The 17,971-nt window shown below is 41.1% G+C and overlaps 2 protein-coding genes across 2 annotated transcripts; both read left to right on the top strand.

Moving 5' to 3' along the window:
• The first annotated feature begins 3,063 nt into the window (after nt 1-3,063).
• LOC110527624 (zinc finger protein 501-like) lies at nt 3,064-7,908 on the top strand. Its single transcript, XM_021609026.2, has 2 exons — nt 3,064-3,722; nt 6,595-7,908. Exons 1-2 carry the CDS (start codon nt 3,305-3,307, stop codon nt 7,590-7,592), a joined length of 1,416 nt encoding a protein of 471 aa, XP_021464701.2. The 5' UTR covers nt 3,064-3,304; the 3' UTR covers nt 7,593-7,908.
• Nucleotides 7,909-10,033: 2,125 nt separating this feature from the next.
• On the top strand, nt 10,034-15,249 carry LOC110527614 (zinc finger protein 501). Its single transcript, XM_036983138.1, has 2 exons — nt 10,034-10,502; nt 14,043-15,249. Exons 1-2 carry the CDS (start codon nt 10,250-10,252, stop codon nt 15,167-15,169), a joined length of 1,380 nt encoding a protein of 459 aa, XP_036839033.1. The 5' UTR covers nt 10,034-10,249; the 3' UTR covers nt 15,170-15,249.
• Nucleotides 15,250-17,971: the final 2,722 nt, after the last annotated feature.

The following is a 17,971-nucleotide window of genomic DNA, read 5'->3' as shown; positions in this document are numbered from 1 at the left end:
AAGCCCCCTCAGGTGCCCATGAGGCCGATTTTGTGAATAGGAAATCCTTTCACAGCATTAATGTTCAGGTGAACATAACTTTTTGATATTGTCCATTGACGAACACTCTGCATTGCCAGTGATGTGCATTGATTGGTGTAATATTCCTCATCTTATGATTTCAGATGGTCTGCAATGCTGACTGTGTGATCAGCAATGTTGTGGCAAAATGGCCTGGCTCAGTCCATGACTCCAGAATCTTTCGGGCCTCTGACATCTATCAGTGCCTATCACAAGGTAAGCCACACAACCCCTATTTATAACCATCATGGCTGTGTCAAGAATATCACTGTGTTTATGAGGTAGTAATGATGAGATTTTGTGTTGACAGGTGAATTCTCTGGTGTGTTGCTGGGAGACAGGGGGTATGGCTGCCAGCCTTTTCTCCTGACACCTTTCACAGACCCCCAGGAAGCACAGCAGGCCTACAACCATGCCCATGCCAGGATCAGGGCCAGAGTTGAAATGACCTTTGGCCTCCTGAAGGCACGCTTTCACTGCCTTCACAAATTAAGGGTCAGCCCTGTTAGGGCATGTGATATTACTGTGGCTTGTGCTGTCCTCCACAATGTGGCCTGCCTGAGGAAGGAGAGGGCCCCCAGAGTGCCACCAGCCATGGACTGGGACAATCCGGCAATCTTCCCTGATGACGACAGTGGTCGGCTGCTGAGGGACCAATATGTGTTGAATTATTTTAGTTAGTATGTGTGCTTTCAATTTTGGTTAAATATGTCCTGCGGTGGCAGAGGAATTTGGGTTTTTTTGGGTTCGTTTTTTGACGAATTTGGCCTCTTATGATGTTTGTGCGGTATACTGTGTGTAATACAAGGCTGCAGGGAGGCTACTGCATCCATTCATTTGTCTGTTCAGTTGATGTGTATGGATTTGTCCTGCATTTATTTTAGTGTGCAGACATGCAGGGTGTGTTATACACATTCAAAGGTCTGTATATGTATCATTTTGTATAATATGCTTAGATTCTGTGCTTTCCATCTTGTAGAGTCACTGTGACTTCAGTTTTAAAAGGAGCTGATGGTTTACCTGCTTTGTTTTGTCCTTATTCAATAAAGGAACATAATGTTACACATTGTGTTTTTATATTCATATGGAATGTGTATTTGTTTATATGACAGAGTACTAGGGCCACACTGAAGAAAAAGGATAAAGTCATAAATTTATGAGGCTGGTTCTTTCTGCAGAAAAGCTACATATTGTTTTTACAGTTTTGATACTTATGACAATGTGATACTTAATATTCTGGCACATCAGCATGTCTTTGTTTATGAAACCATACTGAAGTACAATTTCACGAAATGCCCCACATCTGTCATTTTAACAACTGTCCTCCTTTAAAACAACTGGTTACAATATTATGACTTGTGTTTTTTTCCCCTCTGTGGCCCTAATATTCTAGCATTTTATATATAGCCTTATAGTCTATGGGAAACTGTAAATTATCTAATGATAGCAACATCATCTAAAAATCATTTTTTATCCAAAATCATTGAAATTAATGATCACAAACGTTTAAATAACAGTGGGTCTAGTTATATGTGATAACAATGTATAGTGAGCAGTGAAATAACTATTGGTTTCCATTTGTGGTGACTGCTGACTGACATTAGGGATGAGATTAAATAGATCCTGGAATTTAGCCTGGTCTGGAGCAGGCTAGCTCCACAGAATAAATCTCCATGGTAATTTATACCATAACATATCCTCCTGCCCCCTATCCATCTTTAGTGCAACCGGATTACGGATCAATTGAGCCAGGATCACCAAGATATCCTGGCTTAATCCCTTATCCTAGTTTTGTGCAACAGGCCCCTGGTTTAAAAAAAGCCACACAACAATCAACCAATCTGGAGTTCAAACAATAACAAAGCTGTAATTACATCACTGTTGAGATAATATGATGATGGATGGGGCTGGAGAAATGTAACTGGTCTCAAATTCATAGACAGACCTATGGATACAAGGTATCAACATGATAGTTTTAACCATGTTGAGGCTATACAGTGTTGGTTTACATTGTTTCTAAACATTGGAGTAAAAAAAAGCTTATTTGGGGTTCTGATGGGGTACAACAGTTTAACTAAGCTCATGAGGCATGTGTTATATTCTTCAAGAATCAATGTCTATAAATAAATAATTTAAAAGTCTAAATATGGATGTAGCTATTGCATATTTCGCCTTTAACACCACACATCAGTTCAGCAACTGCAGAGTTTGTGAATCTGTATTTAAGACATTACTTACTAGTTAATCAGGGCCCAGTCACCCTCTACTTGTTTTTGTATTGTGACATCCTCCTCTTTCACGACAACGTTCAGCCACAGACCCTCTTTCTCCATCCAGCAGACCTCCTCTTCTTTAGCAGGAGGTGAGTAGCTTAGTGACCTCATGGTCGGAGATGTTAGCTAGGCTATTGCTAATTTATCCAGCCCGCTAGATGACTAATAACAACACCGTAAATATGAAATTAAATCGGTTAACTAACTAGATGACAGAAGTGGGCTTAAAACAAAGTGGCTAATATACACAAAAGAGCTATATTGGTTTGGCTATTTTGTCTAGCAAGCTACCGAGGTAGCTGACTAACTGTTGCTGCTGTTGAAAGAAGCGTTCCGTCCACTAGATTATAAATCACACTAGCAGCATAACCTTAATTTCCCACACCAGACCTAGTCTGTTCATTATATACATCTACATGATGCATTCTTACACCATGTTGGAGCAGTATAGACCTACAGTAGCTGGCTACTTATTAAGATTTAGTATGACTTAATGAAACTGCCTTAAATGTGCTGTAGTAAACATGTTTTATTCGCACTAATCAATCAACACTTTCTTCTCTTTGTATGTCTCAATATAATGGTATTATTTAATTAAATCCATTTAAAATAATCTTTGTCTGAAAATAAAATATGATCCTCAACTGCGTTTCCCCTCCAGTCAGCAGACGGCGATGTACGTCTTTCAGGCGATGCTGCCAGCGTGACGTATAATCTAGTGGACGGTTCTTCAGATACAGCTCGTCAACCACCTCGGTAGCTTGCTAGCCAACAGCCGATAGATTCAAGCTATTTAGACGCTTTCGGTCTATATTTGCTGCTGTGTTTTAGACACACTTCTGTCGTATCTACTTGTTTACCTATTTAATTTAATATTACGTTATTTTGTATTAGTCAGATATAGCAGCTGGCTGGTTAAATTAGCACTAGCCTAGTCGCTAACGATAGCTAGCTAGCTAACATTTTCGAACATGAGCTCCCTAAACTACTCCCCTCCTGTTAAAGAAGAGGTCTGCTGGACGGAGAAAGAAGCTCTGGGGCTGAACATTGTCGTGAAAGAGGAGACGGAAGAGGAGGATGTCACAGTAAAACAAGAAGTTGGGGGTGAGGCTGTTACAGTGAAAGAAGAGAAAGACGTTTCAGTGAAAGAAAAGAAAGACTCGTTCAGAGTGAACGAGGAGGAGGAGGATGTCACAGTAAAAGAAGAGGAAGGGAAAGAGGATGTAGTTTTTGTAGTGAAGATGGAAGGGGAGATTACTGTCACATTGGAAGATGGAGATGAGGAGGATGTTACAGTAAAAGAAGAGGATGTCGTTTTTGGAGTGAAGAAGGAAGGGGAGATTACTGTCACATTGAAAGATGAGATGGAGATAGATCTGATTAACACCAGTAAGTACCGTCTTCAATGTGTTTTTAACTTTGGATATTCGGAGTTGGCTCGTCAATACCTCTTCAACGGAGGGCCCTAGGATGACTGATATGTATAGAATCAGACGACGTAGAGAGAAAGCTACCCCTTGTTTTCTCCGTTCCGTTTCCAAAAAGTGAATTAACATATATATTTGAGAAGGGTCTATCTGCTGAGCGCAGACTGGGGGGCACGGCATGTAGTGATTTTCATGTAGTGATGTTTTACTACACACCGTGCCCCCCAATAGTGCCATGTGAGAGTTGGGTTGGCCACACCAAAGATTATGGATACACTGACAAGATGACTCTCCGCCCTAACAAGGGGAGTCGTTGTCCACAAAGTGGCACTGCGGGTTGTCTAGATCCCGCCTATCCTTTCTTTGGATTGGTGGATACATCTTATTATTGTAATCTATTGTTTATATTCTATGAGGGTTGTTGACATCAACCGCCTGTATTCAATGGAGAGCGATGCTAAGCTTGAATATGCATAGCGATCTGGAGACAACTCCTATAGTGTTTTTTTATCAAAGTTGTCGGTATGTCACGTGTCCACATAACTTCATCATTACTTCTGTTAGATCAAGTAAACCTCACGTAGCAAATAAGCCATTCATTTTGTTGTTGACCAAATTCAACACTTTCCACATTGGGTTGATAATCGTTTCCATTTGGATACAACCTAATGTAGCCTACTGGCATGACCTAGAGAGATACAACCTACTGTAACCTACTGGCATGACCTAGAGAGATACAACCTACTGTAACCTACTGGCATGACCTAGAGAGATACAACCTACTGGCTTGACCTAGAGAGATAAAACCACTTGGATACAATCTACTGTAGCCTACTGGCTTGACCTAGAGAGTTACAACCTACTGTAACCCACTGGCCTGACATAGAGAGTTACAACCTACTGTAGCCTACTGGCATGACCTAGAGAGATAAAACCACTTGGATACAACCTACTGTAACCTTATGGCATGACCTAGAGAGTTACAACCTTCTGTAGCCTACTGGCATGACCTAGAGAGTTACAACCTACTGTAACCTACTGGCATGACCTAGAGAGATACAACCTACTGTAGCCTACTGGCATGACTTAGAGAAATACAACCTACTGTAGCCTACTGGCATGACCTAGAGAGAGAACACTACTTGGATACAACCTACTGTAGCCTACTGGCATGACCTAGAGAGATAAAACCACTTTGATACAACCTACTGTAAACTAGTGGCATGACCTAGAGAGAGAGAACCACATGGATACAACCTACTGGCTTGACCTAGAGAGATAAAGTTGTACAATTCCTGGATTTTAAATGAATATTTTCCAGTAATAATGATTATTTGTATCTTCCAATCCACATTTGGGATCCCTCTCGACCCCAATAACAGACATCTACTTTGGGACTCCCAATCACAGCTGGATGTGATACTGCCTGTAGTGACGCCTCTTACACTGAGATGCAGTGGCTTCGACCGCTGCGTCCATGTGTGTGTTAACTATGTGACTGTACTAGAATGCTTAAAAGGGGGGGTTCTTCTAAGCTATTTGGAATTGTTTTAAGAAGGTTTAAACAACATGAAGGGCTTCCCCAGTACAGTACTGTTTTAAGAATGCTATACCAAGGATAATTTTGCTATTTGATTTTGAACTGTAAGACCCATGGAAGTATCAACAAAAAATATTTGGCCATACTGCTATAACCCATACTAATGCATTGCATAACATTCACAACATGGAACAACAGTTCCCCAAAACATCTAAAGGGAGTTTGTTCTTAAGTGTTTGTCCTGTATCTGAGAGATGTAAAAAATATAGATATAATTTTTTATGTCTTTAACCCCCTTTTTTGTCACTTAAGTTTTTCCACATTTTGTTACATTACATCCTTTTTCTACAATGGATTAAATAAATAAGAATCCTCATCAATCTACACACAATACCCCGTAATGACAGAGAAAATAGGTTTGGAGAAAAAAAAATTACATTTATTAAAAATAAAAAACAGAAATACCATATTTACATAAGTATTCAGACCCTTTGCTATGAGACTTGAAATTGACCTCAGGTGCATACTGTTTCCATTGGTCATTGTTGAGATGTTTCTACAACTTGATTGGAGTGCACCTGTGGTAAATTCAATTGATTGGACATGATTTGGAAAGGCTCACACCTGTCTGACTACCACAGCACTTTGAAGCAGTACACCATCCCATCTGGTTTGCGCTTAGTGGGACTATCATTTGTTTTTCAACAGGACAATGACCCAACACACCTCTAGGCTGTGTAAGAGCTATTTGACCAAAAAAGAGAGTGATGGAGTGCTGCATCAGATGACCTGGCCTTCACAATCACCCGACCTCAACCCAATTGAGATGGTTTGGGATAAGTTGGACCACAGAGTGAAGGAAAAGGAGCCCAAAAGTGCTCAGCATATGTGGGAACTCCTTCAAAACTGTTGGAAAAGCATTCCAGGTGAAGCTGGTTGAGAGAATGCCAAGAGTGTGCAAAGCTGTCATCAAGTTGTGTCAACCTGTAACTGGTACTGTATATCTCACAAATGTTTTTGCATTCAGTTCCAAAAGGTCACTTTCTTACCACTTCTTCCATAGTTAAACATGTAAGGAAAGCTTTTTTTTAATCGAAAGGGATGCTGTCAAAAATGTATTGAATTCAAATGGATTTACCCAGCCTACAAAGCACTACAGCCACTCTGTGATGACCAGTTCTGCTCTTTTATTGAGGGATCAAGTCTAGATTAAACCTCATAGGAAGACACTTTTATCATGTGCAGGTTTCATTCAGGTCTCTGTTTAATGAGATACTCTGTTTGTCTTTGGCAGGAGAGAAACCAGACTCTGACAGCGGGGAGAGTCCTTCAGGGGAACCAGACCCAGAGACGCCCAAACCAGCGAGACAACACCACTGCTCCCACTGTGTTAAGAGTTTTTGCTGGTCAGGGAACCTAAAACTGCACGAAAGAACACACACAGGAGAAAAGCCTTTCCAATGTTCCCAGTGTGGAAAAAGTTTTACCATGTTAGCTAACCTGAAAAGGCATGAGAGAATACACACAGGAGAAAAGCCTTATCACTGTTCCCACTGTGGAATGAGTTTTACTCAGACAGGGCACCTAAAAGCTCATGAGAGGATACACACAGGAGAAAAGCCTTTCCAATGTTCCCAGTGTGGAAAAAGTTTTACTAAGAAAGGGCAATTAAAAGAGCATGAGAGAATACACAAAGGAGAAAAGCCATTCCAATGTTCCCATTGTGGAAAGAGTTTTACTCTAATAGGAAACCTAAAAAAGCATGCGAGACTACACACCGGAGAAATGCCTTTCCAATGTTCCCAGTGTGAAAAGAGTTTTGCCGTGTTAGCTAACCTGAAAAGGCATGAGAGAATACACACAGGAGAAAAGCCTTACCACTGTTCCCACTGTGAAAAGAGGTTTATTCAGTTAGGGGACCTAAAAGCTCATGAGAGGATACACACAGGAGAAAAGCCTTATCACTGTTCCCACTGTGAAAAGAGTTTTATTCATTTAGGGTACCTAAAAGCTCATGAGAGGACACACACAGGAGAAAAGCCTTTCCAATGTTCCCATTGTGAAAAGACTTTTACCATTTTAGCTAACCTGAAAAGGCATGAGAGAATACACACTGGAGAAAAGCCTTATCACTGTTCCCACTGTGGAATGAGTTTTACTCAGACAGGGCACCTAAAAGCTCATGAGAGGATACACACAGGAGAAAAGCCATTCCATTGTTCCCAGTGTAGAAAGAGTTTTACTAAGAAAGGGCTGTTAAAAGAGCACGAGAGAATACACAAAGGAGAATAGCCTTTCCAATGCCCCCAGTGTGGAAAGAGTTTTCCCTGGTTAAGGAGCCGGAAGGAGCATAAGAAGACACACACCAAAAAAGCCCTACCACTGCTCTCTCTCTGTGTGGAAGGACATTTTCCCAGTCACAGAACCTGAAATCACATGAGACAATAAAGGTGCTGTGTTCTGACTTTTTTTTTTTTGACTGAGAATTTGTGTTTTTGTTTATGCCACATGAAATCATATTTACGATTATACCTGTCTATATAAGGTCCTACAGTTGACAATGCACGTCAGAGCAAACGCCAAGCAATGAGGTCAAATAAATTGTCCGTAGAGCTCCAAGACAGGATTGTGTTGAGGCACAGATATGGGGAAGGGTACCAAAAAATATCTGTAGCATTGGATGTCCCCAAGAACACAGTGGTCACCATCATTCTTTGATTGAAGTAGTTTGGTACCACCAAGACTCGCACGGCCAAACTGAGCAATTGGGCGAGAAGGGCCTTAGTCAGGGAGGTGACCAAGAACCCGATGGTCACTCTGATAGAGCTACAGAGTTCCTCTGTGGGGATGGGAGAACCTTCCAGAAGGACAACCATCTCTGTAGCAGTCCACCAATCAAGCCTTTATGGTAGGGTGGCCAGACGGAAGCCACTCCTCAGTAAAATGTACATTACAGCCCGCTTGGAGTTTGCCAAAAAGACACCTAAAGACTCTCAGACCATGAGAAACAAGATTCCCTCGTCTGATGAAACCAATATTGAACTCTTTGGCCTGAATGCCAAGCATCATATCTGATATAAACCTGGCACAGCATCAGGCTGTGAGGATGTTTTTCAACGGCAGGAACTGGGATGCTAGTCAGGATCGAGGGAAAGATGGACGGAGCAAAGTGCAACCTGGTGAAAACCTGCTCCAGAGCACTCAGGACCTCAGACTGGGGCGAAGGTTCACCTTCCAGCAGGACAACGACCCTAACCACACATCCAAGACAGCGTAGGAGTGGCTTTGGGACAAGTCTCTGAATGACCTTGAGTGGCCCAGCCAGAGCCCGGACTTGAACCCAGTCTAACATCTCTGGTGAGACCTGAAAATAGCTCCCCCATCCAATCTGACAGTTTGAGAGAAGAATGGTAGAAACTCCCCAAATATAGGATGCCAAGTTTGTAGCGTCATACCCATGAAGACTGGAGGCTGTAATCGCTGTCTAAGGTGTTTCAACAAAATACGTAGTAAAAGGTCTGAATACTTATGTAGATTTTTCAGTTTATTATTTTAATAAATTAGAAGGAAAAAAGTGTTTTTGCTTTGTCATTATGGGGTCATGTGTGTCGATTGAGTATCTAAAAATATATATTTTTAGAATAAGGCTGTAACGTAACAAAATGTGGAAAAAGTGAAGGGGTCTAAATACTTTCCGAATGCACTGTATTGTTACACCACGTAGGCACAGTATAGACCTAGTCTGTTCATTATATACATCTAAATTATGTATTGTTACACCATGTAACAGCAGTAAAATTGGTGGACAAATTGTTGACACCCTTGATAAAGATGAGCAACAATGACTCTATAAAATAAATAATTAAAATACTGAGCTATAGTGTATGTAAAAAATAAAGGAAATTATATTATTTTATAGCAATACAATTGCTCAGAGAAAGAGATTTAGTTTAACATGTAATTCTCAAAGGTAGGGGTCTGAATTATTGCCACCCATGTTTTCAATACTCCAGCACCTTCCCCTTGGGAGGATAACGACACTCAAATGTTTTATGAGATTAGAGAACACATTGGGTGGGATCTTAGACCATTCTTCCAAACAGAATCTCTCCAGGTCCTTGATTTATTTTGTCTGCGCTTATGGACTGCCCTGTTCAATTCAAACCACAGGTTTTCAATGGAGTTCAAGTCCGAAGACTGAGATGGCCATAGAAAGTGTTGATTTTGTACCCGATTAACCATTTCTTCGTGGATGTTGATGTGTCTTGCTAGAATATCAACTTATGGCCAAGTATCAGCCTCCTTAGCAGAGTGGTAACCAGGGTTTGGGCTAAAATATCCTGGTAGTGGATAAAGTTGATTTATTTTATACATACATTTTTGCTCATCTTTATCAAGGGTATCAATAAGTAGGTGCTTATTTTGATATCTAGTTATTTTACTGAATCAGAAATACAGATGTGGAGTAGATGTAGAGTTTGTTTTGAATTCTCATAAAAAATCTGAACTAATCAAACACTTGTTGCTCTTTGTACGTGTTGAAATAATATTATTATTTAATGGCGAGGAAAAAAACGTTTCCCTAAACTGCTTTATAATATTATAATTTAATGAAGAAGACAAAAAGTTTTCCCTCCTCAACTGCGTTTACTCCCCCCACACAGCAGATGGCGATATGTGTATTTCAGGCGATGTTTCTAGTGTGACGTATAATCTAGTGGACGGAACGCTTCTTCAACAACTGCAGCCACCTCGGTGGCCAACAAAGTCGGAACATTCAAGTTCTTTAGACAATTTCGTGGTTTATTTGCCACTGTGATTTAAACATACTTATGTGTAAGCAACTAGCTACCCCATTTAGTTTAATATTTACGTTGTAAGTCAGCTAGCTGGCTGGTTAAATTAGCACTAGTCTAGTCTCTAATGCTAACAAGCGGTTATTCCCGACCATGAGTTCACTAAACTACTCTCCTCCTGATAAAGAAGAGGTCTGCTGGACGGAGAAAGAAGTTCTTGTGAAAGAGGAGAAGGAAGAGAAGGATGTTACAATACAAAAACAAGTAGAGGGTGAGGCTGTTACCGTGAAAGAAGAAGAGGAAGACGCGTTTTTTGGAATGAAGGATGAAGAGGGGGAGATTACTGTCACACTAGAGGAGGACGAAGAAGAGAAGACTGGAGAACTGATTAACACCAGAAAATACAGTGAGTATTATCTTATAAAACAGGGACATTGATCTACATACAGTGAGTACTGTCTTATAAATCAAGGACACAAACTCTAGGACTCAAACTTGTTGAACTAATGTGTGATTTTTAAAAGGGCATTCTACACCTGAATATGTTTTGGTACTGTCGAAATTGTTCATGATGTCCTCCAGTGATTTTTTAAAAACTTTTCCTGTTGAAAAGAGATATATAAATACATTAAAGATATATAAATAGTTTTGTTTTTTAGACCACTGCAAACTTGAAGGAGTGAGTGATGTCATAGTAAGGCATTCAAGGAGTTGGCTTGATGGGAAGTCGTGATGTCATCCAATAGGCGACTGATCTTCATGTGAATATTCATTATTCTTTTAAAAATTCTTCCTGTTCTGTCAAGTTGGTTGTTGATCATAGCTAGAAAGCCATTTTTGAGTCTTGCCATAGACTTTCAAGAGGATTTAAGTCCAAACTAACTAGGCCACTCAGGAACATTCAATGTCATCTTGGTAAGCTCCTCCAGTGTAGATTTGGCCTTGTGGTTTACGTTATTGTCCTGTTAGAACAGTTTTTTTGTATTCAGATATTGGAAATGCACTCTACCTACGTAACATTTAGTGTTTCCTTATATTACGCTGGGAAACAGTTTTCATGGGCACAGAAATCCTAAATCATTTCAGAGTATGCAAAATCCAATGGTTTTAACTGAGAGTCACCTTAACGTAGACTGTGTCTGTAGAATGTGTATAAGATGTATGGATTGAAGGTAGAAGCGGACGTGTTTATTAGTTTACTTCAATTGGGGGATCGGCAGTAGGGTTTGCGGGGAATAATAATAAAGGTATATTCTTTAAAAAAGTATGTATGTCTATATAGGTATGTGTATGTATGTATATAGGTGTATATATATGCATGCGAGTATGTATTTTTCATTTATTTATTTTATTTTGCCTTTATGTAACCAGGTAGGCAAGTTGAGAACAAGTTCTCATTTACATTTACAATTGCGACCTTACCAAAAAAATGGGGGATTGGAAATGATGCAGACAATTACATTGGAAGCAACATTCTTTCCGCAATATTAAGCTGATCCACCCTCTAAAAAAAATAGTCCCCATAACTTTATTGACAACACCCAAATGGATACTGTCATTAGCGCGGTTCTTCAATAATTACACATAATTCTTAATACTGTAGCTGTTTAGTTACAGTCACATGTTCAACTATCATCGACTGATCCAGGAAATCATTTTCAAATGACAGTCACATGACAAACATCATCACGACATGCAACAACAATCAAAGTGCTTCTTCATTCATTACTCTGGTAAAGACAGTTATGCTGTGCTCCATGTTGGATCCAACATCCCTAACAAATTGATGTTTATAATGTTATTGTCTGCTTGATTTACAGTAGGGTCTCATTAGTCTGTTTGCACACATAGATACTTAGCTCATAATGTGTAGAGAACTGTTCCTTGATGTATATGCTATTGTACAACACAGAGCTATTTTCTTATTCAGGACATTTAGAATGACAACACATTACAGAGTAGCCTAGTGGGATTATTCACCAAATTATCTGGTGATCAGGTTATGAAATGTCATGAAAAATACATTTTAGTTTCCATGTTTGTAAATGATTTATGGTCCTAGGTCTATGTTATTTTTAAGGTGAAGTTATGGGTCGTACAGTAGGTCTATGGCAAGTATTACCAAACTGGGGTATACGTGATGCCGTCGGGGATACGCCAAATAAAAATGTGATACACATTTAAAAAAAATAATACATTTTCTTCACATTTTCAAACAGTCCATTTTTATTTTCCAACGGGGCTATACATTTGGTGAGGTTTTTTCCTCACCTGAGTGACCTCATTTCACTGCCACAAATAAAATTAAACCATCTAGTGTTCAGCGCTATAACAACACAATGTCAAATACAGGTAGCCTAGTCAAATAATTAACAGCCAATCACATTAACCATTACTCTCTCGCGGGAATTCCACTAATGGTCCATATGTAGCCAAACGTAGCTGCTGCTCGTGTTGGTATCTGTACTGATGGCGCAAAAGCCATGACAGGGGAACATAGTGGAGTGGTAACGCGCGTACAAGCTGTTTCTCCCGACGCCACTTGGGTACACTGCAGCATCCACCGAGATGCTCTTGCTGCCAAGGGAATGTCTGACAGACATTTTGGACACAACAGTGAAAAGCAAGGCCCCTGAACTCGCATGTTTTTTATGCACTATGCAATGATATGGGCAGTGACCATGTAACGCTTTTACAACATACAGAAGTGCGCTGGTTATCAAGGGGCAAAGTATTGACACGTTTTTTTTGAATTGAGAGACGAGCTTAAAGTTTTCTTTACTGAGCATCATTTTCACTTGTCTGACCGCTTGCATGATGACGAGTTTCTCACACGACTGGCCTATCTGGGTGATGTTTTTTCTCACCTGAATGATCTGAACCTAGGATTACAGGGACTCTCCGCAGCAATATTCAATGTGCAGGACAAAATTGAGGCTATGATTAAAGAAGTAGGAGCTCTTCTGTCTCCGTTAACAAGGACAACACACAGGTCTTTCCATTATTGTATGATTTTTTGTGTGCAAATTAACTCAAGCTTACGGACAATGTCAAATGTGATGTAGCGAAACACCTGAGTGAGTTGGCTGCTCAATTTTGCAGGTACTTTCCCGAAACGGATGACACAAACAACTGGATTCATTATCCCTTTCATGCACTGCCTCCAGTCCACTTACCGCAATCTGAACAAGAACCTAATCGAAATTGCAACAAGCAGTTCTGTGAACATTTTATTTAATCAGAAGCCATTGCCAGATTTCTGGATAGGTCTGCGTTCAGAGTATCCTGCCTTGGCAAATTGCGCTGTTAAGACACTGATACCCTTTGCTACCACATACCTATGTGAGAGTGGATTTCCTCACTAGCATGACAACTAAATACAGGCACAGATCACAGTTGTGACAAACTTATGTTTAATAAATGTATTGTATAGTGTGTGTGGCAGGCTTACAATGATGGCAAAAAAAAAACATTTGAGATTGCGCTGACCCTGGTGCAAGAGGGGGTACGAAGCTGCAGGTTGAATGTTTGAAGGGGTACGGGACTATAAAAAGTTTGGGAACCACTGTTCTATAGTATTGGTATAACTAGTGGTTTCCTCATTAGCATGGCGGAGTTTCTGCAACCAAGTTGTGTGTGCATTGCCCTCATGCTGCAATTTTAGCAAACACAGAAAAAGGCCTATATTGGAGACCAATAGTTGTCAGGCACACTGCTTAGGATTGCAACAACTTTAATAACTTATTTCTAGTTACTACTAATGTGAAAACAAGACAAAATATGGCTTGTTCCTAACTTGACTGTCTTAATTGTCAAATCATTTGACAGACATCAATTGTTGTACAACTTCATGGGTATGCTCTGGGCATCACTTTTTACCTCATAAACAGTGGATTTCTGCTGTTGTGGGCCTTTAACCGTTTGTCTGACTTTGTCATTAACACAGGAGAGAGACGGGACAATCGTGGATCCTCTGGGGAGCCTCAACAACATCATGATGCTGACGAGGCAGAGAAAAGTCTCTCCAGATCAGAACTCCTCAAGAAACACACAGGAGAGAAATCTTTCTGCTGCTCTGACTGTGGGAAAATATTCAACTCTTCAGTAGACCTTAAGATACATCAAATAATTCACACTGGAGAGAAACTCTCTAGGTGTGATCAATGTGGGAAGAGTTTCGGTACATCTGGCTGTCTGACAAAACACCAGAGAAAACACACAGGAGAGAAGTCTTATAGCTGTGATCAATGTGGGAAGAGTTTTACGACATCTAGCTATCTAACTATACACCAGAGAACACACACAGGAGAGAAATTGTATAGCTGTAGTCAGTGTGGGAAGAGTTTTACTCATTCAACCAGCCTGATATCACACCAGAGAACACACACAGGAGAGAAATCGTATAGCTGTGATCAATGTGGAAAGAGTTTCGGTACATCTGGCTGTCTGACAAAACACCAGAGAACACACACAGGAGAGAAACCTTATAGCTGTGGTCAATGTGGGAAGAGTTTTGGTACATCTGGCTCTCTGGCAACACATCAGAGAACACACACAGGAGAGAAACCTTATAGCTGTACTCAATGTGGGAAGAGTTTTACTCATTCAACCAGCCTGATATCACACCTGAGAACACACACAGGAGAGAAACCTTATTGCTGTGGTCAATGTGGGAAGAGTTTCACTCAGTCAACCAGTCTGACATCACACCAGAGGACACACACAGGAGAGAAACCTTGTAGCTGTGATGAATGTGGGAAGAGTTTTACTCAGCTAAGCAGCCTGATATCACACCAGAGAACACACACAGGAGAGAAACCTTATAGCTGTAATCAATGTGGGAAGAGTTTTGCTTCATCTGGCATTTTGACTGTACACCAGAGAATACACACAGGCGAGAAACCTTATTGCTGTGATCAATGTGGGAGGAGTTTTACTCAGCTAAGCAGCCTGGTATCTCACCAGAGAACACACACAGGAGAGAAACCTCACAGCTGTAATCAATGTGGGAAGAGATACTCTGATAAAAGATCTCTGACTAAACATCAGAAAATACATGTAGTTGTTTCATGATATCAATGAAATAATGTAGAATGTTTTTAATGTTGTGGAAGTATTTTAGTCACGTCACAATAAAGAATGTTTTAACATTGTAGGAGCAGTATTTTAAGGAATGTCAGAATGTAGAACCCTAAACGTTTGCTCTGAATTGAAAGAGTACTATTTATGAGATTTAACAAGAATAGAGTTGTGTTACACTTACAACTTTGGTGACCCACTTGAATCAAAATGCAACACTTAAATGTTTAGGTTTACATTATATCCCAAGCTGTTTCTACATATTCGTTATTGTGTTTTGACATTGCACTATTCCCATGAACGAAATGTAATTGAAAAGACGTTGAAAATAACACTATGCCCGATGTCCAATATATGTTCGGTTGAAAGTGAAAGTTGAGAAGATGTATTTTCTGGTCGTTTTTTCAATGACTTGAAAACAACTTAATTTCAAGGTACTTGCAGCCTATACACATACGCAGTATAATAAATTGGTCTATAATCAATTTTATTAACAATCTCACATCACTCCAGCATTTCTTTACAACATCCAAGTGCTAATTGTCTTTATTCCACTACTGAAGTGGCATGAATCAAATCACCTACTCATATTTCAAACATTCAGCCTGACAAAAGATACATTTTTTATCATTCCATGCCTCACCCTTAAGTTAATTATTGCCAATACATATTAACAAAGGGGTGTACATTTGCTTTTGATATTTCATATTTACAATTCATGTAACATTTAGTCATTATTTATGCAACCAACTGGCAATTTCTGGGTACAATTATATTGAAATTGTGATCCTGCTTTTAGATTAATCACGGTTAATTCTCAGATGTGCCAACCCAAATGTTCTGTAGCATGACATTGGGGACTGGGCCCCGATCCAACAACATGCCTGTCGAGATATTGCAGGAGTTTGCTCTTGAAATCAGACATGACTAATACAATTTGATTTGTGTTTTGTTTGTGCTCCTTCCAAGGGGACGAGAGTGAGTTTCAGGAAGACGAGAGTTCTAGAAGCTAGTGAGTTTTAGGATTCTATAGAAAGAAAAAGAAAGACCATTATATGGTTGTATATTATCATTTAGAAGTATGTGTTCTTTCTTGTTTTTAATTGTTGACAGCAAGTTGTTTTCTGTTGGTGGTGAGCAAACTTGGCCAACAAAAATATAGGCTATATTTGTTGTCTTAAGGGGGATGGTGTTACAGGCTTTGGTTTTTCCATGTATCTTTGGAGGTTGGACTTTAGCACGTATAGCTCATTAGCACGTAGGATGCACTGATTGGTGTCACCTCGTTAGTCAGTATGTGTTACACCTGTGCTGGCTTGTCCATCTCGTTAGTGGGAAGGTGTTTCACCTGAGCTGGTCCAGGTTCTATTTAAGAGTGTCTGGCCCAGTGCTCCAGTTGTCTTGATAGATGTGGAGAGTCAACACCTTTAGTTGCTCCACCTTTTTGGTTAAAGATGTTTTCATTTCAGGTTGAAGCTTCTTTCTGAAGAGAGCTTATTTTTTTAAATGAATCAATACAAGCAAACAAGATCGGTTCCGGGGATTGGTATGGCAAATACCTTACGATTTGCCTGGACTGAAAGGGAGATGGAGCCGTGGAGTAGAGAGACATTTGGAAGGACCATTTTGATGGGATGCCTCAGGATAGAGGTGAAGGAAGTGCTCTGCCTTCAAGGGAACCCGAATGAGAAGGCTTTCGATGTGACGTTTCACAAAGAAGAAAAACATGACGAAGTAATGAAGATGGCAAAGGAAGCGGAGAAAACGGGACCCCTGTGCCATTATGCGGTGACAAGCCTGGCGAAGAACAACTTCAGGGTGGTCACCGTAACCATGTACAATCCGCATGTGAAAGATGAAGACGTGAGGGCCTTTCTGGGGAGGTACATGGACAATGTCTCCTCAGCGAGGTACCTCAGGGACTCCCTGGGTTTCTGGAACGGGAGGAGAGGGTTCCAGGCGTTACTCAGGGAGTCCCCGAAGAGTGTGGATGGCTACCTCCATCCTCCGGCGATGTTCTCCCTGGGGGCTGACAGGGGAACACTCTACTATGCCCGTCAGCCCCCATTCTGCAGGCGTTGTATGGCCTACGGCCATATCCTGGCCTCGTGCAGTGCCAAGAGGTGTCGATTTTGTGGGTCGGAAGAGCACGAGGCCAAGGAATGTGACGAGCCCAAGGCTTGCCACGGGTGTGGCTCAAGAGCACACCTGTGGCGTGATTGCCCGGCTCGTCACAGGTCATACGCGTCTGCAGCTGGGGGGGGAGCGGGGGATGGGGGGAGGAAAGAGAGGACGCATGCGGATTGTACGGATGGCACAGGGGCAAGGACGGAGAAGGACGAAGAAGGGAAGAAGGAAGAGGCGAAAAGAAAGAGGAGAGAAGATGGAAAGAAGGAAAAAGAAGGAGAGATTAAAAAGAAGGTGGAAGAACGTGGAGGAGCAGAGAAGAGGGAGAAGGGGACAGTGGTATGAGAAGGAGTGGAAGAGGGAAGGGGGACAGTGACGGAGAAGGAGGGAGGAGTGGATGTGGGGTGGGGGGGGGGTGGGGGGAAGGAGTGGGGGGACAGCCTGCCAGGCTTCCTCGAGGTCGAAATGAGGGATTTGGTGGAGGGGTTAGCGGGGATGGGACGTTGTGTCTCCCCGCTACCTCCTTCACCAAAGAAGAAAGGGATAAAGAGGGGGAGCTTGGCAGGAAGTGAGAGGGAGGGAGGTGTGGAGGGAGAGGGGGGTTAAGAGAGTGGCGGGGGGGGGAGGGGAGGGTAATTTGTCCTCCCGGTTTGCCTCAGCCCCTTGCAT

The sequence above is a fragment of the Oncorhynchus mykiss genome, chromosome 7 (assembly GCF_013265735.2).
Source record: "Oncorhynchus mykiss isolate Arlee chromosome 7, USDA_OmykA_1.1, whole genome shotgun sequence".
In the NCBI taxonomy this organism is placed as follows: domain Eukaryota; kingdom Metazoa; phylum Chordata; class Actinopteri; order Salmoniformes; family Salmonidae; genus Oncorhynchus; species Oncorhynchus mykiss.
This window is presented reverse-complemented; position numbering and strand designations above follow the sequence as displayed.

Coding starts and splice junctions, on each gene's coding strand:
- LOC110527614 (XM_036983138.1), top strand. CDS start 10,250: ATGAGTTCACTAAACTACTCTCCTCCTGATAAAGAAGAGGTCTGCTGG. Junction 10,503..14,042: donor GATTAACACCAGAAAATACA/GTGAGTATTATC, acceptor TCATTAACACAG/GAGAGAGACGGGACAATCGT.
- LOC110527624 (XM_021609026.2), top strand. CDS start 3,305: ATGAGCTCCCTAAACTACTCCCCTCCTGTTAAAGAAGAGGTCTGCTGG. Junction 3,723..6,594: donor GATAGATCTGATTAACACCA/GTAAGTACCGTC, acceptor TGTCTTTGGCAG/GAGAGAAACCAGACTCTGAC.